Source organism: Tasmannia lanceolata, unplaced genomic scaffold (assembly GCF_043159265.1).
Source record: "Tasmannia lanceolata isolate RefF3 unplaced genomic scaffold, GAP_Taslan_0.1 ptg000020l, whole genome shotgun sequence".
Classification (NCBI taxonomy): domain Eukaryota; kingdom Viridiplantae; phylum Streptophyta; class Magnoliopsida; order Canellales; family Winteraceae; genus Tasmannia; species Tasmannia lanceolata.
This window is the reverse complement of record NW_027518697.1, coordinates 194333-220130: the sequence shown is the minus strand read 5'-3', so window position 1 is coordinate 220130 and position 25798 is coordinate 194333. Positions and strand designations below refer to the sequence as shown.

Below are 25798 nucleotides of genomic sequence, written 5' to 3'. Positions count from 1 at the left end.
TAAGAACAGCTAGATCAGTGGTCAGGGGCATATAAGCGTCGAGCTATTGACAGAGTGAGGTAAACCGGTTGTAGTGGTCAGATAGAGATGCATTACCACGCTGAAGATGTATCCACTTAGAGTACGTGGAGCAGAGATGAGTGAGGTTATCAACCCCAGAGTAAATGAGAACGGCATGATCCCAGATGGTCTTAGAGGTACGCAAGGTCATCAACGGTCTATACACTTGGGGGTCATACTCTGCCACAGAAATGTGCGAATGAGGGCATCATCCTGCCACCAACGGTCATAGGAGGGATCCGAGGAAGGAGGGGGGTCCTGCTCAATAAGAGACACCTTACCTCGAGCGAGGAGGTAGGTCTTAACAGCTAGACTCCAACTTAGGTAATTGGAGCCGTCAAGACGCTCTGATGTCTTCTGAGGGAAGGATTGTTCCACCGACGGAGAGTAAGATGACGGAGTATAACTTGAAGAAGAAGCAGGCGTCGAAGCAGAGAGGGTGTCAGCAAGAGACGGGCTGACAGGAGGAGGAAGATCCGTAACACCTATGGGATCCATGCCGAAAGACAAAAGAGAGAATCGAAGAGGCTCTCAAGCCCACCGGCAAACCAAGAAAAAAGGATAAAGAGAAATTAAGTCTGATCGGCGATCCCAAGAAAAGAACGTGGCCCTGATAGAGGAAAATAGAATGGGGGCGAGAAAGGTGAGCCATAGAGAAATAAGAGTAAAGCAATAGAATCAGAGCTGCGAAGAAGAGGAGAATGAATCTGAAGGAGTTTAAACCACAAGGAAGAGAAAAAAGAGGGAATAAGGGGGGTTAAAGCTTAGGGGAAGAGAGAATGAGGTATACGTACAGAGAGGTGGGAGGGGATAGGTACTGAGAGGGGAGGAGAAAATATACCTGCAATGAGAGAGGAGGGGGAAATATATGTGCAAGGAGATGGAAGGGGTGCAAGAAGTGGCGGATGGGAGGTGGAGGAGTGAATGGGGTTAAAGGGGGTTTGGGGGAAGTGAATACGGGTGGAGGGGAGAATACGGTTGGGAGTGAATGGGGTTAAAGGGGGTTTGGGGGAAGTGAATACGGGTGGAGGGGAGAATACGGTTGGGGAGGGGGGCGTACGGGATGGGAGGGAGAGAATACGGTGTGGAGGGGGCGTACGGGATGGGGTGGGATGGGCTCCGGGGGGGGGGGGGGAGCGTACGGGTGAGGGAGGGGTAAGCGTAGGTTGGGTGGGGGGCGTGCGTATTGTTGGGGGGAGGTTGAAGGAGAATTGGATGGATTTGGTGGAGAATTGGGTGGAGAAGATGGAGATGAATTTGATGGATTGGTTTTGGGCGGAGGTTGAAGGAGATGGAGAAGATGGATGCTTTCGATTGTCCCTAGGGATCAGAAACCCTAGGGCTCTAATACCATGTTACGTGAGAGAAAAAGAGAAAATAGTGAGTTAGGGTAAAACTCCCCCTCATTTATGTATTTATATAAAGCCAAGAGAAGTACAATGACAACTATGCCCTTAGGGAAATACATTATATCCAACAAAGAGCATTGAATTCATTTTGCATAGCAAGTTGCCAATGAGGGTATTTAGAAGGATTGTGGGACGGGATGCTTGGTGGAGAGAAGAGCTTTAGGTTTCCGAATTCCATTCTTTGACTAAGTAGTCATATGGTGGGAATTTGTGTGGAGAGGGAGGGGAGGAAATGCAGAAGGAGAGCTAGGAGGTATTGCCGGGGGGGGGGGGGGGGGTTGGGTTGAAAGGCCAGGAACGGGAGGGGATGGGATGAGGCTATGGGTGCAGACATTGGTTGCATAGGGGGTAGGCGGGGTGATAGTCTTGGCATTTCAAGCACAGCTGGAGCGGTGAAGAGATGGAAAATGTGCAATGGGTATTGGATGATCAGAAGGAAACTGGTGTTCATAAAACACAACATGTCTGGAAATATAAATATGGGGTCCAGACACTTATACCCTTTATGATTGGCGCTATAACTAATTAAGATGCATTGCTTTGTCCTTGGATTGAGCTTGGAGGGACAAGTTGTAGGGGACTAGCAAAGGATAACAAGCGCAACCAAAGGTGCGCAGAAGAGAGGAGTCAGCGTGCCGCCTAAAAAGGACCTCATAGGGAGAAATGCCTCGTAAGACCGGTGTTGGTAATCTATTAATCAGATGTGTAGCAACTTGGAACCCATGCAACCAAAACTTTTTTGACAAAATAGCATGATCTAGTAATGTTAAACCCATTTCCACAATGTGGCGATGTTTACGTTCAGCAATACCGTTTTTTTTTGGGTGTATGGGGACATGATATGAGGTGACAAATACCAAACTGAGAGAGTATTTGTTGAAAGGCTCAACCAGTGTATTTGCCACCACCATCGTTCTATATGGATTTGATCCTTTTGTTCGAAGCATTTTCAATTAATACCCGAAATTGAGAGAAGCATATAGCGACATCGCTCTTCTGAGAGAGCGGAAAAATTCACGAGAATCGAGAGCAATCATCCACTATAAGCAAGTAGTACTTGTATCCATCAATGCTCGAGACTGGGGCCGGTCCCCATAAATCAGAGTGTAATAATTCAAGCGGTGAATTAGAGCGTAAGGGAGAAGACTTAAATGGAAGCTTACAATGTTTTCCAGCTAAGCATTGTGAACAAGGCCAATCTAAAATATTGGATGAAACATCAATGAAATTACGTGATACTAAATGGCATAACACCTTGTTGCATAGATGTGCGAGAGGCTTGTGCTAGCAAAGTGAAAGGTCCTAAGGGCACAAGGGTTACCTACAGAACTGGCTCCTCACACACGGTGCTAGGTAAAGGGGATTAATCCTGCACCTGTAGGTAGTGGTCTTAAGCACGTGTCGCACTCAGTGCACATGCCATGGTGTAAATTTGGAAAGCTCTCAGCTATCCGGAACTAGATATATCGTCATGCGGTTACACTGTTAGAGTATAAAAGATAAATAACGCCTTTCTCCAACAGCTTAAGCTTTTGAAGAAGTTGGTTAGTTAACATGGATAAGTCATCAACGACTATAAGGCTCATCCAACTCATCTCAGGAATACCTTATCCTGGCTTTGAAACAGGTCAATCATCCTGATCTTTTATGGAATCCGGTAGGGGTGTCCATTCAGTTTTAACCAAACCGAAATACGGTTATCTGAATTACTGAACCGAAACCGAAACCGAATTTTCAACTAACCGACAGAACCGAAACCGAATAAACATTTCGGTTTTTCGGTTAGTTCGGTTGAAACCGAATTGTGAATTACATCAATTTTCCAAACAAATATATACTTTTTTCAGGCTTTTCCGCATGAAACAAAGCTCATTCTCGATTGTAGTTTGAACTGATCTTTGCTAAATAATGGAGACACATTTGGATGGAAGCCGCCATGCGCCCATGCGTGCAATTATAATAAAAAAATTATCAAACCATTCATTTTTTGGACACCAGGCCAAACAGCCAAACTCCCAAAGTGCCCAACAAATATTCTCCATAGGATAACTAAATAATCCTAACCCTTTGATCTGTGCCTTCTGTCGCCTTCTGTCACTTCTGTGGAGCTTTAAAATGAATGGAATTGTATTTGTATATAAACCTCCACAGTCCCACAAATGGGAGGGTTTGGAATATATGCTCAGAGGGTCAGACAAAGTCACTCACAAATCTGTTTTTTGGAGCAGGAGCATGGCCTACAGCCACAAAAAATGAATGGTTTAGATTACACAACATCTCAGATTTTCAATAACCTGAAGCTGTATATCTTGTATATACATATAGCTGTAGAAAACTGGAAATTGCAAATTTCACAATTTGTAATAACCTTAAGCAGCAGTGCAAGTTGTGCAACAACAATACAACATTACACCAAGTCACCAACACCTAAAATTAGTCAAAGATAAAGAGAGAAATAATAATATGTCATACATACCAAGAGAAAAACAGAGAGGAGTGTGATTATAAGGGCAGATGAGTGCGGATATCATTTACCAAAATAGAATTTTGCCTACTTCCCATTCTCTTTCCTTCTTGCTCGTCTAATTTCTATCATGGCCCATGGGAGTACAGAGAGGGCACAGGCATATAACCCATTGTGGCATTGTGAAAGAAACATCACAAATTTCAAGTTTTGAAGTTCCAAGTTCCAACCATTAAACAAGGCAATAAGCAGCAATTACTAAATACTAATATTTCTCAGTTCTAAGAGATGCAAAAGTTTACAATTTCTCAAACCTAAGATCAGCAGCAACTAGACCATCCATGGCTTTAATGATCTGCACGTTTTCCAAACCATATAACAATAACAATTAAAAACAGAGGCTATATTAACAGTAACAAACAGTCGAACACCCAAAAATAGTTGAGGATATCAAGACAAGAAAAAACTAAGAGGTGGCCCTCAGCCGAGGCTGGAGGTTGAAGATGGTGGAAGAAACCCTAGCCCTAGGCCCTCAGCCGAAGTAGAGAGGTGGCCCTGGTTGGAGTTCTCACTTCTCGCCGAAGTAGAGAGGTGGCCCGTGGCCGTGGTTGGAGTTTTCACACAACTCAAACCCTAATGAGTAATGGCAACGATCAAAGGATTCAAAGCTTGAAAGGCAAAGATGAAACCCCAGCTCTTTTCTTTCTCAATCTCACTTTCTGTTTTTGTTTTGTGTTTTTGATAATGTGAAAACCCTAGCCCTCACGCATAACGATTTTTTTTTTACTTGTGAAATATATTCACCCCTTTTTTGTACTCGGGACAGCCCTTGAGTCCATCAGTACTCTTTTACTCTAGTGGTAGGGTTGTCCCAGGTAAAAAAGGAGGTGTTTTATCATTTTCCTTTTAAGCAAGTTAAGGGTTTTTGCTCATTCGGTTTTTAAAACCGAAACCGAAAACCGACGCCGAAAACCGAAATTCATTTTTTCTCTTATATTTCGGTTGTTCGGTTAAACCGAAATTTTTTTCCTCAAAACTAAAACCGAAACCTGAATTTTGGATAGTTTATCAACCGAAACCGAACTGTTACAACTTTTAACCGAACCGAAATAACCGACCGAATTCGGTTCGGTCAGTTATTTCGGTTAACACCGATTAATGAACAGCCCTAGAATCCGGGTGGCCAATCACCTCCTCGAACATCCTAGATGTCGAGGCGACCAATCACCTCCTCGTGATCAGCCTCATCCCACACATTCCAGATGTCGGGGCAGTGTATTACCTCCTCATAATCGGCCTCATCCCGAATATCCCAGATATCCGGGCCGGTCTATAGTGTGTGAGTAGCAGATCGTACCTGTTAACGATCATAGATCAATCTCAACGATTAATTAAATCCATCTAGTTACTTAACATGCATCTACACAATAATGCAATAATAAGCAAAAACACGCTTATGTAGATTAAGCAAAAATAATCAGAATTATTATCATGCTTAAAATTGCTAGCATTCACCATAGTTAAGGTCTGATGCTCGCTACTTTGGCATGATAACCTGCGGTTGTGATCGATTCGACCTACTAGTGCATTGCTGGGAAAACATTTAGATTGATACGGAATAGCATTATGGTTGGAGAAGATCTCATGATATTTGCACTATGGCTGGGCTATGGCGTGCACTTGTTTCTCTTTATCTGTCACGGCATTTTTATCGGGTTTTCTATCAATCATTTTGCAAATTGTTTTCTAAATCTATTTATATAATTAGATATGCTTATTTTGGAAAATGGTTATGCAAAGCATTGGTTTACTCGACAAATGAACAAGTGCATGCTGAGGTGAATGAGGGCTCTTTGGGATTAGAGCAGTTCATCTCGGTGTATATCGTGTAGGTCTTAGGCAGGCTAGATGGGATTGTGATGTTGCTGTGCTGGTCAGATAGAGATTTGGTACGGTGCTCTCGTTGAGGAGATGATTATTCCTTGAGGTCTCACCTGTTAGGTTTCAGTATTTGAGGTCAGGCTTGGATGGTTGTGATTGCTAGATGGTTGGTTTTGTGCCGTTCATTCGACTGCCTCTATGGTTTGGCAGGTTGGTAATTATCATTGAACTTGGAGGCTTTTTTGGTGAGTTGAGTTACTGATGGCACAACTGTAATAAAGTTGAAGAGGGAGGGCTGTTTGTTTGCTCTTAAGAGTGTAGAGATTTTGAGGGTAATCTGGGCATTACCAGGTTTCCTCTCTCTCTATATATAAGTGAGCTTATGGCTCATTCTCCACATACATGAGAGTTCTCTCCTCCCTCTTCTTCTCTCCTCCTAGCATCTTTCCATTCACCCTCGATATCACCGGTCCATCTTCTTCGGACTGAGATCTAACGGGTGTATAGTTACAGACTCTCTAGTGGTGTACGTACAAACCCCCTCTGGGTTCGCACTTGTCTTCCATCTCATCATTATTCGTGGTTTCTTCGCGGCTTTCTATGTGATTACGTTCCTGGGTCAAAGATCTTGGAGAGAAAATTTTTTAAAGTTCGCTTCCGTATCATCGAACACGAACAACATGTAACTCTTCTACGCTTCTGTAGCTCCATATTGATCTTCAACAGCAGAGAGAAGAGGGTAGAGCCCTCCCTTAGTTGGACCGCTGTGAAGAACTTTCCCCGATGTTCGATCCTGAATGGCGAAGCCCCATGAGTGGAATGTAAATGTGCAATCAAGATCACACGTTAGTTGAGCCACTAAAATCAGATTTCTCTTAGGAGAAGGGACACATAACAGATTGTGAAGAGGATTGTCAGAAGGAGTGGAGATACCGATGTTACCCGTGTGAGAGATGGGTAGAGAAGATCCATTGCCAAAGTAGATAGATGAATTACACATGTATGCAGTGCGATTTTGCAAGGAGTTGGAATTGACAGTCATGTGGTTGGTAGCACTAGTGTCGGGATACCATTGTTGGTCCATGTTAAGGGTAGCAAATGATTGGGCAGTTTTGTGCTTGGGAAATCGCGAGTGAACCACCATTTGTAGCATTGGAGAGCATCATGGCCAAAGCGGCCACGAGGTGTAGTCGTCGCGAGGAAATCCATGCCCCTTGCGACAGTGGTTTCAAATCGGTGGACGATACTGCTGTGCAACAAAGGCAGTGCTTTGAACGGTGGTAGCAGAGATGATTTGTGCGTCCGAGATATAGTTCATGACTAAGGAGGAGGGAGTGAAAGTCCAAGAAAGGTAGGAGGATTGCGAACCGAGAGGGCAATGGAGAATGAAGCGTAATCGGCTCCTAGACCACCAAGGGTGTAATTGACCAACTCAGATTCGGGAATGGGGTGCTGCATGATTGAGAAGGCATCATTGATGCTTTTGGCTTTTGAAGATATTCGGTGACAGAAAGGGAGCCTTTTTGCAGTGATTGAAGATCATGACGGAGTTGGACGATTCGAGCTGAGGAGTTGATGATGAAGGTAGATTCAAGAGTAGTCCAAACTGTATGAGAGATTGAGAGGTATCAAGAGTGACTACCTGAGAAAGGACGGGTTCGGTTAAGGTTGCATTGATCCAACTGAGGATTGTTTGGTCCACACGTTCCAGATAGTCAGGGTTGGGGACGGTGATGGAGGAAGAAGAGGACATAAAACGAGGTGGTGGAGGAAAGGACCTGCCTACGAACCGAAGGAGATCCTGGCCACGGAGAATAGTGAGTAGTTGACTCCTCCATAGTAGAAAGTTGTCTCGATCCAATCGAACAGAGATAATATGAGTGATGTTTGTAAGTGATAGTGGGTTGAAGGATGCAAGGAAGAAGGAAAGACGGCATGAGTTTCATCTGTGGAGGTGACCATGGGATCAGAAGTTGCCATGAGAGAATAGGTGAAGAGAAGTGAATGGAGAGAACAAGGAGGTAAATGCACAAGACCAAGGAGGAGGTAAATGAATTAAAAGAGAAAGCAGAACAAGGATCGTGATACTCTTTTGAGTATCCTCTGATACCATGAGAGAACACAAAAGAGGAGATGGAAGAAAGTTCACACGTTCAATCTAGAGAGGAAGAGAGAGAGAGAGAATAGCAATAGAGATAAGATAAGAAATTCTAGCTTGATGAACTTTTTGCATACCTTTACTGGTGTGCAAGCTTCTTATTATATAGAGATTGGGCTTCTGTAATTTGGGCAGTCTTCAATCAATGATATCTTTACAATGAATGCAATATTACATTTTGGGTAAATTCGTCAATTACAATAAACACAATAAAGGAATTGCTTTAAATGATACGCTCTTGAATGGGTAACCGTAGGTTGCCATTCAGAGACGAATCTCATGATTCGTTGACAATGACAACTCCAAATGGTGTACTACATCCAATGATTGGAGGAAATCCTTTCGAAAAATCACTACATACTTCATCTTTACGCACTGGAAATTCTGCTTGGTGTATTCAGTGGTAGATAATTGTTGTGATTCAAGAAGGTTTGGAACATACATGAACTGTTGATGTGTCATACTAGCTTATGGCTACTGGGTGTTATTGTTGATTTCTAATGTTTCTCTTTACCATTTTAGTGGGTGATAATGACCTAATGAGTCATCAAATCTTTCAATCAAAACCATGCTAATCAGCAAATGGTCTTGAAGTTAATTTTTTATGGTCTAGATTTGTGGAGGTTATTTTGTCATGCTGGGGAAGAAGTTACTAGGCATGCCATAATCACTCACCTGCTGTAAAGTCCAATGGCATGTTAGCTGCATAGTAAATTACAGGTATCAGTATCATATATTTGGATGCCGACCCCAACTAGTTTGAGACAAAGGCTTTGTTGAGCTGAGTATATTTGGATAAGTAAGCCCTGGTTTCACATGTCAACCTTGTCATTGCTTATTCAAAAATAATTTTTGTATTCTCTTAGAATTTAATTTCAAAGTATGTTGTTCTCTATAAGTGTGGAAAATCAATAAGCCTACTACAACTGTGTAAATGCTCCTGTCTAATGTACTACTGATGTGACTATCTTTTGCAGGAGGCACCAGTTTTGGGGAAGCCCACCATTTTCATGACCGACAATGCAGGGTAATCTCTTACGTTTCAGATGTTAGGTTTCTTCTCTCATGCCATTTTTGTTGATTTTCAAATTTAAAGACGTGCTTGCATTTATTTTTATGATCTCAAGTTGTAATATTGGTGCAGACAGCTATATAAATTCCATCCAACATTGTGTTTTTTTTCATTACCAGTGAAAGGAGTCAATGGGCTCGGTGTGAGGACTGCTCTAAGTGGCGCAAACTGCCTGTGGATGCTCTTCTGCCCCCAAGATGGACCTGTTCGGATAACCTAGGGGATCCCAAAAGGTGAATTGATACCCACTCTAGCATTGAAACTTGACTTGAGACCACAATGTATTTACCTCTCTGTTTTGAGATCAATATTCATCTTCGAACTATATACGTGACACTAGAGAATTTTAAGCATGTTGGACGGGTGTTGGCATGAACATCCTTTTTTTCTATAGGGGTGTATCTGGCTTTAGGGTTATGCTTGTAATTTGTAAAAGAGATGCAGATATATCTGGCAATACAAGAAATCAGAGGAGGCAAATGTCTCACATAAAAACAGAGGGAACGAAGAGAAAAACACTTCAGATTAGGCGTCTGGATTTCTTGGAACTAGGATCTGGAGTCCTATTAATATTTTTGAAGTGGTGAATATATCTGTCTTCTGTGAAACTGTGAAACATGACCAGCATCCCACGGCCAGTGTCTGAAATATCGGGTAGGTTCGAACTTGATATCACTTTGAAAGAGTATATATTTGCCATTGCAGGAAGATCAAATTGATCTTCCTCTTTCACATCTGTAATCTGAGGTAGCGGTCAAATTGGTGGCCGTGCATTAAATATTGAAAGCCATGGAAAATGGTTTTTTAAATGAGTCTATTTCCCTACGGATTTTACATCTTTCCGCATGTTTAGCTTTGGTCTCAATAGTTTACCTCAAGTTCAAGAAATTAGTTTTTATTGCATCATTTCAACTTATATTGTGCACGATTTCTTGACATCTTGGAATTGAGAAACTTCCTGTTACATACCTGTTATATATATACTATTGGTAGCATTTGCCTGTAGGCAATGGTTGGAGTTTTATTTACGTGTTTCCATCTCTGTTATTTTTCAGGTCTTCATGTTCATCGGCACAGGAAATAACAACACAGCAACTTGAAAATCTACTCTGCCCTAATGCCGGTATGAAAAAACTTGAAATCTCCGAAAACTTCTTTGTTTATATTGCTTGTTTGTGATGCATGGAGAACATGGGAGCCCTTAGTCTGAGAGTGGATGCATTTGGTAATTCGTTCATCAATTGACAATCTCAGAAAGGCTCGATTGATGGGATTCAGCAGGAGATGGGATGATATATTCCTTTTTATAAATTAGATGAGAGGAAACTTCTTCCTTCTCACTCTTAGTGACTGGGATGAATAACATAAAATGTGAAAGTAGAGTGAGTAGGGATGAAAAACATAGAATGTGAAGGAAGAATGAGAAATTTTAACCATTAAATGCTGAATGCACCCTTCAGAATCTATGATATAAATGTAAAACTTGCACACTTATAAAGTAATGTGGATCCACCTTATCTAGCTAAAGAAAAAGATGGAGAACTGAATGGGTGGATAACATAAAATGTGAAAGTAACAGAAAATGTGACTGGGATGAATAGCATAAAATGTGAAAGTAGAATGAGTAGGGATGAAAAACATAGCATGTGAAAGAAGAATGAGAAATTTTAACCATTAAATGCTGAATGCACCCTTCAGAATCTATGATATAAATGTAAAACTTGCACACTTATAAAGAAATGTGAATCCACCTTATCTAGCTAAAGAAAAAGATGGAGAACTGAATGGGTGGATACGAGTTGCCATTTAAGGGTACATATGTGACTTTCATGCATGTGTTAACTTATGAGACTGAATCATCAACTAAGTGACGGAACAAGGCCTTTATTGCATAATTCTATCAAAGCAACCCTACCTATTTAAGGGGTGAAACTTTTCATTCTACGTGGATGATGCAAGCCTACCTCTGATACCAAATCGATGCAAATCTATAGGTTCATGGATGACTCTGGTAATTTAAGAGCAATATATGGACTTAAGCTCAACAAGACAGTAACATGCATTACCAAATCAGCATAAACCAATCATAAATAAGAAAATACAGCAAAGATTTTCAAAGAAATACTATGCTTAAGAGTTTTAGTTTTCCATTCAAAAAAAAAAAAAACCCTATGCTTAAGAGTTTAAACGTTAAAGAGACTAAAATTCATCCAATTCATCTTCCACGTAATAATTCCCATCAGAGAAAACAATTATCTAATGAATAAAAAATCAGATCTCAATCAAATCTGTCCTAAAAAATCATAGCTGAAATAAAATACCTAGGCCCAAGCAACGTTAAAAGGGCAAGAAAATATGTGGGTAGCGAAAGGATCATGGGAGTGTGTAAGGGTGACAAGGGTAGGGCTAATTGGTTTATATCGAAGTGTAAAAACTGATGGGAAAAGTGTTTGTTATGTAGATAAGAAAGGGGAAAGTTAAAAGAGTGAGATTTGTGGGGGAAATGGGTTATAGAAAGTAAAAAGGAAATGGAATCAGTATTTAGGAGGGTATGTAGGACTTTCTGCTTTCATCATTAGGAGGTAAGGGTGTCAATTTTGGCTCGGGCTCGGAAGCTCGCTCGAGCTCGGCTCGAATCCTTAACGAGCCGAGCCCGATTTAGGCTAGGCTCGTTAAGGCTTGTTAAGAATTTAATATATTTAAATATATATTATATATATTAATATATACACTAAAAGGGTTATCCAGGGAGTGAAAGGGGGAGGCAAAATATGTCACTTCATTTTTGGAACCCCATTTGTTACTTGGACCACCCCCCATAGTGTAAAAAAAGTAGTCAAATTACACTAGATAGGGCTGTCCAGGGAAGATGAGGGGTGTGAACTTAATATAACCCGAGCTCGGTAAGGCTCGCGAGCCTGGCCGAGCCTGACCGAGCCGAGCCGAGCCTGGTTCGAGCCCGAGCCGAGCTTTTGAGCTTAACGAGCCGAGCCGAGCCTGGCCAAGCTCGGCTCGGCTCGTTTACACCCCTATTAGGGGGGTATGTCGGATTTTCTGCTTTCATCATCCGTTGCAGGCAATGTATGAGAGAGGGAAGAGAGCAAGCCGCTAGAAGGGTTGTTCACATCCAAGATAAAGAAAGGGAAGAGAATAAAAAAAGAGGGAAGAAGGAAGTCGGGGGCGGGGGGATTCCTTTGCTCGTTTTCTCCTCATTAGGGTTTTAGGTAGAGATAGATGGGTATTTATAAGGGGGTAGTTGTTAAGTTGTTGGTGCTATATCTTGCCAATAGGATATAATTTTAAGTGCACTTAAGGGTTCAGGGTTTTAGCCAATAGGAACTAAGGTAAGTGGACCATGGGTAACAAGTTATAAATTATGGTTTTAATTGTAAGTGGGTCATCCGGCATTGGAGGATTGTTGAGAGACGAGAGGGCGTGGTGATATGGGCATTTAGGGACCCCATTGGAGTCGCAGATGCAAATGAGGTGGAAGTTCGCCCAATCCATCAGGGTATCAAGATGCTCCATAATGTGGACATAAATAAGGCTGTGGTGGAAGGGGATTCCCTTAACATTATTAGATGGCTGTCCGGCATCAGGGTATCAAGATGCAATCCATCAGGTCATCCGGCATCAGGGTACCAAGATGCTCCATAATGTGGACATGAATAAGGTTGTGGTGGAAGGGGATTCCCTTAACGTTATTAGATGGCTTCGCGGTGCTAAGGTTCCTTGGAGATTTGGGTCCTACTTTGATGAAATTCTTGATAAAATTGCAATGTCATCAATTATATTTAAGCATGTTTGGCAATCTGCTAATGGCGAAGCGGATAGTCTAGCGAGAGCCGGGGTGCACAAAGAAAGCCTCGAGTTGTTCGATTTTCTTCCCCCTTAGTTCTTATTATATTTTTTATTGTTATTTCGATTTTACATCTTTCCAAGGACCTTCTCGGTCTTTGTTTTTAATGAATCTCTTTGCCATTCAAAAAAAATAAAATAAGGGTAAGTGGCCCATAGGCTTATGTGGACATCTCCCACATCTAGTCTAAATAAATACCTCTAAATCAAATCAAATCCTACAAAAAAAAAAAAATGTGTCCAATAGAAAATAACGACTAAATCTGATGGCTAGGATGACTGGATCACATTAGTGGGATTGAAACTCTAACAAAGAACACATTACTTGACATGAGAACCTTTACCATATTCTCTACGCATATATGTATGTATAAGTTCAATGCACAGAAAATATGATTTTCTCAAAAACAACATAAAGCATCATTTTCGTTTTTTCATTTTGTTTGCAGTGTTTTCTGAGAAGGAGAGAGTTTTAAGATTTTGGGCATTCTGGATCTAGACCTACTTCAGAAAAAACAAGCATAGATATAAGCAATTAAGCATCATTTGACCGAACCCGGATCCATTGTTTTGGGGCAATCACAACTTTTATGGTATGTATCCATCTTCACATTTATAAGTTGGTAACAAGTAGGAAGGACTAGGAGGAGAAGAATGAAATAAGAGGAGAAAAAGAAGCATGAAGGAAAAAGCAGACCAGATGCATTTTTTTTCTGAGAGAATGATAGGTTTGGGAGGTTAGATCTTCGGTGGTGGTGATGGGGGTTCATGGTAGTGGATCTCTTCGGTGACTTTCGGTCGGGGGGGGGGGGGGGGGGGGTCGTAAGCTGCTTGACGTGTTTCTGAGTTGGGCGGTTCAGGAGTGGGGTTTCGCTGACGTTGAGGTCCTCCCGCGGTGGTGGTGCTTTGATCCTCTTCTCTTGGTGGTTCTCCTAGTTCAGCCATTATCTCTTCCCACTCAGAATCGGATTCTGAAGTCTCCGTTGCAGAATCTTCAACTTCGTACACATTAGGCTCATCGAGTTCTTCTTCTGTTTCCTCGGTATTTTCTTCCGACTCATTCTCTGTTTCTGAGTCTTCACTGGTATCGGTACTGGATCCTGGTGGTTCTTCCCAAAGGAGTGGCCTGCACATTTTTTTGGATTGGGTTTGGGTGGATATCTTTTTGCAATGAGAAGGTTGGATGATGGAAGGGCGTCTGAGATTTTTCTTGGAAGGTCTAGAGCCGTCGGATGGGACTTTTCTGGTGTGGCCACCGGTGCTAATAGGATCCCCTTAGAAGGTTATCATGCCAATAAACATTTACCTAAAACTTCTTGGGCTCTTGTTGAGAACAGGAGGTCCAAAAGAATTGATAGGATATCCAGGTGTAGAATGGAGGGAGGCCTGGGAGGTTGGAGGTGCTGTAAATGTGGGTTTAGAAATTTCCAAAGAAGGAAGGTTTGTTGGGAGTGTAAGAAAATTTGGTCAAGCTTGGATTACAACTTTCCTTCTTACCAGAGTAGGGTTGCCCAGAAAGGAGGAAGTCAAAAAGAGGTCAATCAGGTGGAGGAGATCCAGGAATAGGCCATCCCAACCTTGGGAGCTGCAAGACTTGAGCCTCAGACATCAGAGGGAGTGAGATTCAATATGGATGTCGTCCCTCTGCAATCTATTAGTAATGCTGAGTTAGGTATTTGGGGTAGAGTTACTCCCAGGTGGTCATGGGACTTAAAGGGTATGGAGAGGTGGTTGAGAAGTAGGAAGGGTATTAACTGTGATGTTATTGTGTACAAAATTGCAGAGATGGAGATTCTGATTTCTTCTCAGATGGGTGTGGATAGACATCAACTTATAAATGTTTGGAAAAACGCAATAAATTCTCCTTTTTTGGAGCTTTTACTATGGAATCAGAAGTTCAGCTCGGAGGGGTGTATATCTTGGTGGAGCATAGAAGGGGTGCCACCTCAGGCATGGTGTGAGGAGAATTTCCGAAGGATTGGGGAAAAATTGGCAAAGTGGGTGGAATGGATCAATCATGTCAAGCTGGAAAGGGTTACTCCATCGCAAGGGTGCGAATTTCTGTCGCAGGGAGCGTAGGTAAGGAGTTGCCTATCCAAGTATCTCTGGATGGGGCCGTCAGATGGGTGAGATCTTGGAAGGAGGAGGAAGTAGGGAGGTTGGATCTTGACGAGTTTAGCTCTGGTAGCGAGAGTTTAGAAGATGAAGAGGTTTCTGTGGGGGATACCTCGGAGGCTGTAACAAATTATGAACGTATGTTCTCTGGGGAGGAGGAGGGGAATTTGGTCGGAGAGGAGCTCTTCCGTTCTGAGGCGGTACCGGTGGAAGAGGAGGCGTATGTTAGTGCAATGGACTATCCTACGCTGCATGAGGCGCAAGTTAGACTAGGGACACATGGCAGAGTTTTTGAATTTCAAAATGGGCTATCTCCTGTAGGGTACAGATGGCGCAGTGTCTGTGGAGGGAGAAATGACAGTTCTGAATTGGTGGACCCCATCTATCAAGTTAATAGCTTCTTTGATATTATCGAAGCTCTTTCTCCAAAACCATCTCAAAAGGCAGATTTTATTTCCCATCGGGAATCAAGTCAAGATATTTATTCGGGAGGGGCTTGGGAAGTGGGCTTTTTGTCGCCTGTAGCGATTTCTGGCCCTTGGGCTGTGGCCCATTTATTAGAAGATGGGATGTGTGGGCCCATTCATAATGGGCTTGGGCTAGAGAGCAGCAATATTGAATGGTGTGCTTCAAACTCTCCTGTTAGCTCTTTAAGTCCGGAGAAATCTAGATCAAAATCTTTCAGGTTTTGTTGTTATTCCTCAGGCGTTGGAGTTGGGGACTTTTTATCTCTTTCTTGCTCTTCGTCCTCACCAGAGGATAGGACTCTGAGATTAGAGTTCCCTTCCAAAGGTTGGAGCACGGAGGCTGGTGTTTCGTGAGTTGTTCTGGCAGAAGTGGCTTCGCATCTTAATTTCAATTCGGAACCAGAGGATGATAGCACCTTGACGATTGAAAAGAGTATCGATGGGAGTAGCTTCCAAGGGGGTCTGGGATTGTCAGTGGAAGTAGCAAAGGAAGTCTGTGATCAGTTTATCCAGGTCGTTCCTAGTTTTTGTGTGCGTTGCGGAGATTGGGTTGCAGTGATAGTGGGCCGCGACGGTTTTTGGACTAATCAGGAAATAGGGAAGCCAGATTTGGTTATCAGAGTTGATAATCTTATTAATTCTGAGCTGGAGAATTTTAGCATGTTTTCCTTTATCAAATTGCCCGTCGAAGCGAAGCTTCGGTTGAATCTTCCCTCTGATGGTGTGGAGATGCAGGTTATCGAGAGAGGTATCCGGAAAAAGTACCAAAGTATTTCTAGACAGCAGAAGCTCTGTCAGGAGGAAAGATTTTATTTCGAAAATTCAATCAGCTGAGATGAGAGATTCTGTGAGTAAGGAGTTATTGAGCAAGGGGACCGGTGATTCTTCAAGAAGGAAAGTTAGAGAATTACAAAAATTGCGGATGGATTTAAATTATGCTAGAGAAGTGGAAATGGAGGACTTTAATGATCAGAAGAGAAGAAAACCTAGTGGGAGGAGGGGGAAGCGGTCTGCAAAGTCTGGAAACCAAAATGGAGGTTGTCAATAGAAGTGTTGTGAGAGGGTTGGGAGTGCAAGCGGAATGGGACTTCTCTTTTGTAGGCTCATCCGGAGCTTCTGGTGGGATTTTAGTAACTTGGAATGAAAATGTCTGGAGAAAACATGATGAATGGAGTGGTAGGTTCTCTTTATCGATGGCCTTAAAAAAGGAGGAGGACAATTCGATGTGGTTGTTTTCAGGAGTTTATGTGCCGGTCCTTAGAGCTGAGAAAGGCCTGTTTTGGGAGGAATTGGAGGAGGTGCGGGAGTCTTGTTCTATACCTTGGTGTATTGGGGGGGACTTCAATGAGGTTAAAGAAGTGGGAGAACGTTTAGGTTGTGTGAGATCTAACGTAAACATAAAAGCTTTTGCTGATTTTATTGCAAAATTCGAGCTAATTGATCTTCCTTTAGCGGGAGCCTCATTTACATGGTCTAGGGGTCCTAGCAAAAGTCGTCTTGACAGATTCCTTGTGTGTGGTGAATGGCTGGATATGGTCCCTGAAAGCTTTAATAGAGCCCTTGCGCATTCGGTATCGGATCATTGCCCTCTTCTCCTGGATCCGCGTCTAGAGTCTTGGGGCCCTCCTCCCTCTAGATTCGAAATGGCTTGGCTCAATTATCCTAACATGGAGGACAGATTGGGAAATTGGTGGTCTTTGTGTAGTATGGAGGGCCCAGCAGATGTGGTGATTGGGAAAAAACTCAGATTTGTCAAGAATAAATTAAAAGCTTGGTCCAAGGAACAACATCATCTGGATCAGGGTAGGAAGTTGTGGCTGGAAAGTCGATTAAAAGAATTGGTAGCGCTGGAGGATTGTGGTTTAAGTTCAGAAGTAGAATGGGAAGAGTTGGGGAAAGCAAAGCAGGAACATAAAGGGTTGTTGTTGCGGGAAGAGATTTCGTGGAGACAAAAATCAAGGGTGAAATGGCTGGAGGAGGGAGATAAGAATACATCTTACTTTCATGCAATGGCTAGTGCGAGAAGAAGGACGAATAGGATCGAGTCTATCTCAGTGAATGGAATACTGGTGAATTCTAAGGAAGAGGTTTCCTCTGCTATTGTCAAATTTTATGCGACGTTATATGCTTCTGAAGGAAGTTTGCACCCTATTCCTGAGGGAGTGGAGTTCAATAGCCTGAATTTGGAGGTAAGCCCTAAATTGGAACAACCTTTTGAGGAAGAGGAAATTGGGAAAGGTTTGTTCTCGATTCCCAAAGACAAAGCACCTGGTCCTGATGGCTTCTGCCTAGCTTTTTTCCAAGTTTGTTGGCCGGCGGTTAAAAGTGACATCCTTCGTTTCTTCAAGGAGTTCTATGATGGGAGGGTTCTTGATAGGGGCACAAGGGCTACATTTATAACTTTAATTCACAAGGTTAAAGGGGCCTCCAAGGTGTCTGATTTCCGTCCAATCAGCCTGGTTGGATGCCTGTACAAGGTTTTAGCAAAGGTGTTAGCTGACCGGATTAAAGTAGTGCTTCCTTTGGTAATTTCAGATAGTCAGAGTGCTTTTGTTAGTAAGGAAATTCTGGATTGTTCTCTAATTGCGAATGAAGTCATTGAATCATATTCAAGAAGTGGAGCTGGGGGCGTGTTATGTAAGCTAGACATGGAGAAAGCCTATGATAGAGTGGATTGGGACTGTTTGGACTATCTTCTGGGGAGGATGGGTTTCGGAAATCGATGGCGAGGTTGGATGAGACAATGCATCTCCTCGGGGGTTAAGGTAAGGGGATCCTCTCTCTCCTTTTCTTTTTGTAATTGTTGCGGAAACCCTCAATCGATTGATGGTAAAAGGAAGTATCATGGGGCTGGTTGAGGGCTTTATCATTGGTCGTAACAGAGTAGAAGTGTCGCTTTTGCAATTTGCGGACGACACCATTCTGTTATGTGCCCCTGACTGGTTGAAGATTTTAAATTTGAAGGCTTTACTAAGATGCTGAGCTGATTACTGGTCAAAGATCAAACTTCTAGAAATCCAGTTTGTTTGCTATCAATCTTCCCCCCTTAGAAGCTCTCGGTTTTGCAAATGTGATGGGTTGCAGGTTGGAGACTCTTCCTTCATCGTATCTTGGGCTCCCTTTGGGGGTTGGAAAACCTAGACAAGAGCTTTGGACCCCTATTGTTGAAAGAATAGAAAGAAGGTTGGATACCTGGAAAAGAAATCTTGTTTCGAAGCGTGGAAGACTGGTGTTAGTCAATGTGGTTTTGGCTAACATACTCGTGTACTATTTGTCCTTATTTAACTGTCCGGTGAGTGTAGTTTTGAGAATTGAACAGATTCAAAGAAAATTTTTGTGGGGTGGGTCAAATAACTCAGGAGGAATTCCTTTAGTAAAGTTGGATAAGGTTTGTATTCCTATAAAGAATGGGGGGTTGGGGATCTGGAGATTGAAAGAGTTCAACCGCGCTTTCTTGGGTAAATGGCTATGGCGTTTTGGTATGGAGCAATCTTCATTATGGGTAAAAGTTATTGGGAGCAAGTATGGTTTCCTACATGGTAACTGGTGTTCAGATGATAAGTATAGTAAGAAAGGTGGTACCATTTGGCGTAATATTCTGTGGTTTAAGCAAAGTTTTGAGGTGGGAATTAGGTTTAAAGTATATACAGGAGATCGTATCAAATTTTGGTTGGACTCATGGTGTTCTGCTGAGCCTTTGGCAGTGCTTTACCCCGTGTTGTTCTCTGTGGCCTTGGACAAAGAAGCAAAGGTATGTGATTGCTTCGAGAGAATTCACAATAAGGTGGTTTGGAACCCTTGTTTCAGAAGAAATTTCTTTGAGCGAGAATTACCGTTTATCTCACATATGCTTCAACTCATCGAGGGGTGCTATATAAAAAGGAGTGGGTTGGACAAGAGGATATGGATATGGGATTCATCTGGCTTATTTTCCTTGAAATCTTTTTACTATCAGTTGCTGCCTGCGTTTGGATCCCCCTACTCTGTTGATGTTTGGAAGTTTCATGGCCCCCCATCAGTAACTTTTTTCAGCTGGGCAGTGTGTAATGGGAGGATTCAGACCATTGAGTTTCTAAGAAAAAGGGGTATGTGCCTGGTGGACCATTGCTCACTTTGTTTGGAAGATGGGGAATCAATTGACCACCTTTTTATTCATTGCAAGGTAACAAGGGAGATTTGGGGTCTCATTCTGGACAGGTTTGGTATTTACTGGGTCTTCCCAAAATCTCTAACAGAACTATTTTTTAGTTGGGATTTTGTGCCCTGGAAAAAGAAAGGTAAGGTGCTTTGGAGATTATGTTTAATAGCTTTGTGGTGGGTCATTTGGAAGGAAAGGAACTCGAAAGTTTTCGAAGGTGTGGCAAAGACATCGTATTGGTTATATAATAAAATCATAGCCATGGTTATTTATTGGGTGAAGAGCATCCCTCTGTTCACCTTCGTATCAGCTTTCGATCTGTGGGAGGGGTGGCGCATTGTGTGCGCTGAAGGTATGAGGAGAGAGAAGAGAAGTCAGAAATGGGAAGCTCTCCCTGAAGGTTTTCTTAAAATAAATTTTGATGGGTCCTGCATGGGCAATCCGGGTCCAGCGGGGGTTGGAGGGCTATGTAGAGATTCTCGAGGGGTGGTATCGTGGGCTTTTGCAGGTCCAATTGGAAGGACCGATTCATCTGTAAGTGGAAGTATAGGCTGCATATCATGGGATTAAGCGTCTAAGTGATGATTCTCTCGATAGGGTAATTGTGGAAGGAGATTCTTCAAATGTAATTAGTTGGTTAACGGGGAGAGTGGCTCCCCCGTGGAGATTTTTGAGTTTCTTTGAGGAAATTTCTGATCTCACTTTAGAGTCGTCTATGGTTTTTAAGCATGTAAGACGCGAAGCAAATGGTGAGGCTGATTCCCTCGCTAGATCTGGAGTTAATAAAGATGGGTTGGAGTGGTTCGATTTCCTTCCCCCGTGAGAATTTTGTACTATATTTTCCTTTGTATTTTGTTTTGTCTTTTATGTTCTTCTTCTCTGTATCTCTGGTGGACCATCTTGATTCCCCCTTTTTCAATATATTTCCATTTAAAAAAAAAATGTATGTATAGTGTATGCCAATACCCTAATTTATGTAATATATTGTGTGATAATGTCTACATTGGCTTATGTATGTATAGGATGACCCTTTGGTGCTGATTTTTTGGGCACACCCTATCTATGTTAGGACCTATCAAATGAATGCTTTGGATCATCCAAACAGCGTGGGCCCACTGTGTTTTTTTAAAGGGAGGAGTAGATAAGCTTATCTAGGGGAGAGACTAGAGACACTTTCCTCTATATATATATATATATATATATATATATATATATATATATATATTTTTTTTTTTTTTGAAACATTAACTGAAATTTTATTAAAGGAAAAGAAAAGAAAAGAGTTACATTCAAGGTAGATATTGCCCCACCTAAGGAACATCTCTATAGGCATTGTGATGGGGATCATCCTCTACAAATAAGAAAATAGTATATATAAGATGATTGGGTCCTACATTAGTGAATAGAGGAATGGACATGGGATAAAAAACTTGAAGTTTAAAAATATGTTTCTTTTAGTGAAGTGATTGTGGATATATGGAGAAGTAAAAGCAGCCCTATGGCATAGCATAGTTTAAGATAAATATGGAGTAGTTGGTTGGGTGGGATCGTTAGGACCTATTTAGGAATTAGGGGTACCAACTTCGAGTACATGCCATTCCCTATGTCCACCAAATGCCAATTCCTTGTCAGGGACTGGGTTTTGTGTTGATTGGGAGGGATGTATTTTTGGAGAATTTGTGGGTTGGAGAACCCCTTTTTGCTTGGCATTCCCAAGCTTGTATAGGTATGCTCGTATGGTGTTGAGCAGTAAGGAGGGGTATCGTGAAAAAAGGTTGGTGCCTTTTTATTGAATTTTAACGAGGGCTTTAAACACGATAAATTTGAGTGCTACATTTTCTTGTTATGGTCTTGGATGGCATCTATCTCTTTTGAACTTGATAAAAGGATTTGTATTTTTAACCCAAAAGGAAAGCTCTCCATAAATCATTTTTGCTTCCCACAATGATTGATGGATCGTCGTCTCCGTCTAATTTTTATGGGGTGTTGTGGTTCCCCTAAGTGTTGAAGCATTTTGTTGGAGGGCAATAAAAAGAATGAACACTTTTTGAAGGATTTTGTTGGCCGACAATAAATTCTTTTTGTGGGGGTGCCCTTGTTTCCCGTGTGTTGTAGAATTTTGTTGAATGGCAATAAAAGGTAAACTTTTTAACGCATTGAAATGCTCGAGAGAAGAATTTCTGTTTGCAACTAGGTGCATTTTTTTTTCTTCTGAATAGCATGTTCCTTCATGAAAATTGACAACCTTAGAAGATCATGGATCACCTATTTATCCATTGCAAATAAGCCCACTTGATTTGGACTAGCTTACTCAAATGTCTTACCATTGTGTGGTTGTCGGAGTCAGCTATGAAGCTATTTGTGGGAAGGTCGAAAGCCCCATTTGATGACAACGGGAAGATACTTTGGGAAACAACCACATATGTCATAATATGGGTGTGTATAGAAAGAAAGAAACAAAAGAATATCCGATGGTTCATGTAAGTTCATTTGATTGTCGATACTAGGTATCAAGCTATACATCCTCAAGTTAGAGAATTCGCCTCCAAGTAGGGTGTTTGCATGGCTGATATCTTGTGGGGCAATCTCTGCCTCATAATTTTGTGCTCTTGTTAATAATATTTGCTTTTCTTGAAAAAAGGTGAGTGACTGTTATACTTCAATCCTCAAAAGCCTGGAATATATGAGTATCGAATAAGGATACTTGGATAAGGGCAACACATATGCCTCGGAATGTCCTAATCGGAAGCTTATTTTATTTCCTTTTTCTCCATTTGACAATTCAAATAAGGCTCAGTTCGCAGTACCCGTACCAGATCTTTTTCTCTTTTTGAAGACACAAACCTCAAGGAAACATTTTCGGTTAAAAAAAAACTCAAGGAAAAATGTTTTTATTTAGTCATAATGGCTTTGAATATAATATATTCCGATTAAAGGAATTGTGTTCCACTAGCAACTAAAACCAACAAGCAAGTGGCAAACTCAACCTTACCAATTGAGCTGCCATGTCACTTGTGGTTAAGATCTGGTGGTACTACCCAATGAATAGCCATCACTGTTAAGAACAACCGAGATCCAATGAGAATTTGCGCGTAGCTTCTGGTCTTCAACATAAAGAAAGAAGGTTGAAATAACGAAACAAACATGTGAGCATTTTTTCCTAGCTAGTGGAACAAGAAAGACATGGATGTATATTCAATACGCAATCAAAGGATTTCGTATTGAATATACGAAATCCTTACCATATATGGTAAGCATGCGAATGCTTACCATATAATATAGGAATTCCCCTTGCTTTGTTTTCGCTCTTATCAATAACTCAAGTGTAACCGATTTAATTTAAACTACATCTTGATTTATTTATCTTGTTCTTTGAATTGTAGAATGTTTTACTATTTTTTTTTTATAATATTGTATTTTTAATGGTATTTTTATAATATTGTATTTTGATTATTTGATGCATTTATTTTTGTTGGTTCGCTTTTTATTAGTTCTTTGTCATTTTCTATTATAATTTGCCATGTTTGTTGAAAGGAGACTGTTGGCTTCTCCCCTAACAGGGACGAGAACAGCCCTCAGGCCTACCTGTTACCTCACACGGTTAAGGCTACCCACTTCGGTGGATCTTACTTTTTTTTTTTTTTTGAATCATAGGCTACTATTCGAAAAAATGGCAAATTAAACTTTGAAATTGGCTTGACAAAAAATTCTCTAATTTAGCATTGGAAATGTTTCCTCACATCCTATGTTTCAAGGATTCTTACTTGGGTGCATGTAAAACATATTGGCTGTATAGGTGTCCTAAGATTTTGGGGTACAAGGAATCCCTCTAGAACATTCCTTTTTTTTTTAATGGTAGCAACTATTCATTAAAATCAAAGGAAAGACCGAGATGGTCAAACCGAGAAGCACACAAAGAGAAACCAAATATAAAATGCATAGATAATGGAACAAGGAAAAAACAAATCAAGGGGGAGATAGTCGAGCATCTCCAACCCCACTTTTGCTACACCCTCCCTTGCTAATCTGTCCGCCTTCCACTCGGTCTAGGATCTCGTCAAAAAGCTAAGCAAATCTCCAAAGGGAGGGAGTTTCTCTCCACTACCACCCTATCCAAGCAATCTCTGTCCATGCATTTTATCCCTTGATGAAGTGCTCGCACCTCCGCCTCGCTTGCATCCGTGACTCATACAGGCCCAGCAAAAGCCCAAATGATTTATCAGTCTCTTAGAACACCTCCAATTCCTGCTGGAGCTGGGTTACCGAAGCTAGATCCGTCAAAGTTAAGCTTTAGGAAACCTTGGACAGGAGGCTCCCAATCTTGCACAATCACAGGGCGCTGTTCTGCACTAAAGGAAACTTTCATCCATTCCATAGGTCGAAAGCAGATACAAACCTAAACCAAGGTAGAATCCTCACCCAGGATATAATTAGTGCTATCACTTTCACGAACAGGAAGAGGACGGTGAAGAGGAGTGGACAAAAGGGTTTGATCTTTAAGATCGATATCGAGAAGGCATATCATCATGTTGATTGGGACTTCCTGGACTTTATTCAACAGAAAATGGGGCTCGATGAAAGATGGAGAAGTGGGTTAGAGCTTCCGTTTCTATATTATTGAATGGTACTGCTTAAGGCTTCTTTTGTATTACCAGAGGATTAAGGCAGGGGGGCCCTCTGTCCCCATATCTTTTTATTATGGTAGTGGAGGCGTTAAGCCTAATGATCTCAAGAGCTGAAGCCTAAAGGATTCATTACGGGCTTGAAGTCATCTGTAAGTGGGTGGACAGTAAGCCACTTGCAATTCGCAGATGACATGCTTGTGATGATTGAGGAAGAGGAAGCTTCGGTCGCAAATGCCAAACGCATTTTTAGATGGTTTGAGATTGTCTCGGGACTGAAAATCAATTTGTATAAAATTGTTATGGCTGGAATTAATTTGGATCATCAAAGAATGAAGAAGTACGCCGACATTATGGGCTCTGAAGAAGGAGAGATACCAATTTCCTATTTGGTTCTACCGCTTGGCTTTGGTATTCCGAAGACGGCACAATGGGATCCGGTGGTTGAAAGAGTAGAGAGGAAACTCTCTACATGGAAGAAGAAATATATTTCCCTTGGAGGGAGAATAACTTTGATCAAAGCGGCTATGGCCAATAGGCTGTTGTACTTCATGGCTTATTCAAAGTGCTTTCTACCGCTGCTCGAAGGCTTGAAAAAATCCAGCGTGACTTTTTATGGGAAGGGGACGGAAAGGTAAGAAGAATGAAATATCTTATGAATTGGAAAAGGATATCCAAACTAAAGAAACACAATGGATTAGGGATTGGTAAGATTAAATTGTGAAATAAATCTCTCCTAGGGAGATGGTTGTGGCGGTATGGTAATGAAAATGAGGCACTCTGGCATTGTATTATTGGGGATAAATATGGAAGGGAGGTGGGGGATTGGAACGCGGGTGGCCCAAAAGCTGGGAGGGGATCGGGAGCGTGGAGATCAATTTTTTCTTCTATGGAGGAATTCAAAAAAATTGTAAGGTTTAGAGTTGGAGAAGGAAACGAAGTGTGCTTCTGGTATGATTTGTGGTTAGGAGAGAAACCGTTGAATGAAAATTATCCAGACTTATTTACCCTTGCCGTGAAATCTGAAGCAAAGGTATCGGAGTACCTGCTAAGAGATGGACAAAATGGGCAGACTTTTTGGGACATAAGACTTCATAGAAATTTGAAGGACGGTGAAACCGCAAGATTTATGTCATTGTTAGATGAGCTAAATTCCCATTACTGTTCACCATTTGAACCCGACGAACGTGTCTGGATTCCAGAATCTCAGGGTGAATTCTCTGTCAGATCCTTTTTTTGACATTAAATAACGGACACGAAAAGACGTCTCGCAAGGCAACTGTATGGAAAACCATGATTCCGCCAAGGGCCATGGCTTTTTCTTGGACTGTTACGCATAAAAAAATCAATACTTATGATAGATTACAAAGGAGGTGCCTTCAATTGGCCGGCTGGTGCGTCTTGTGTAAGCGAGCAAATGAAACAATGTATCTTCTCCTCCGTCATTGCCCGTTCGCTCACAAAATCAGGATGGGTGTGATGAAATCTTTCGGAATACCAAGGTGGACTTGATTTGTTGGGTAAAAGGTTACAATGGTATAAATTATGGACTAA

The 25798-nt window shown here is 41.7% G+C and overlaps 1 protein-coding gene and 1 non-coding gene across 2 annotated transcripts in view; both read left to right on the top strand.

The window, feature by feature from the left end:
• Positions 1-25798, top strand: part of LOC143854053 (B3 domain-containing protein Os07g0563300-like) — a 57448-nt gene that overhangs the window by 29047 nt on the left and 2603 nt on the right. The window contains exons 9-11 of the mRNA XM_077363777.1: positions 8950-8999; positions 9164-9277; positions 10100-10167. Of these exons, the coding sequence (XP_077219892.1) occupies positions 8950-8999; positions 9164-9277; positions 10100-10167 (232 nt within the window). The remainder of the gene's footprint in view (positions 1-8949; positions 9000-9163; positions 9278-10099; positions 10168-25798) is intronic.
• Positions 23143-23263, top strand: LOC143855260 (U6atac minor spliceosomal RNA). The gene has a single exon (XR_013237761.1). It is a non-coding gene; the product is annotated as a U6atac minor spliceosomal RNA (small nuclear RNA).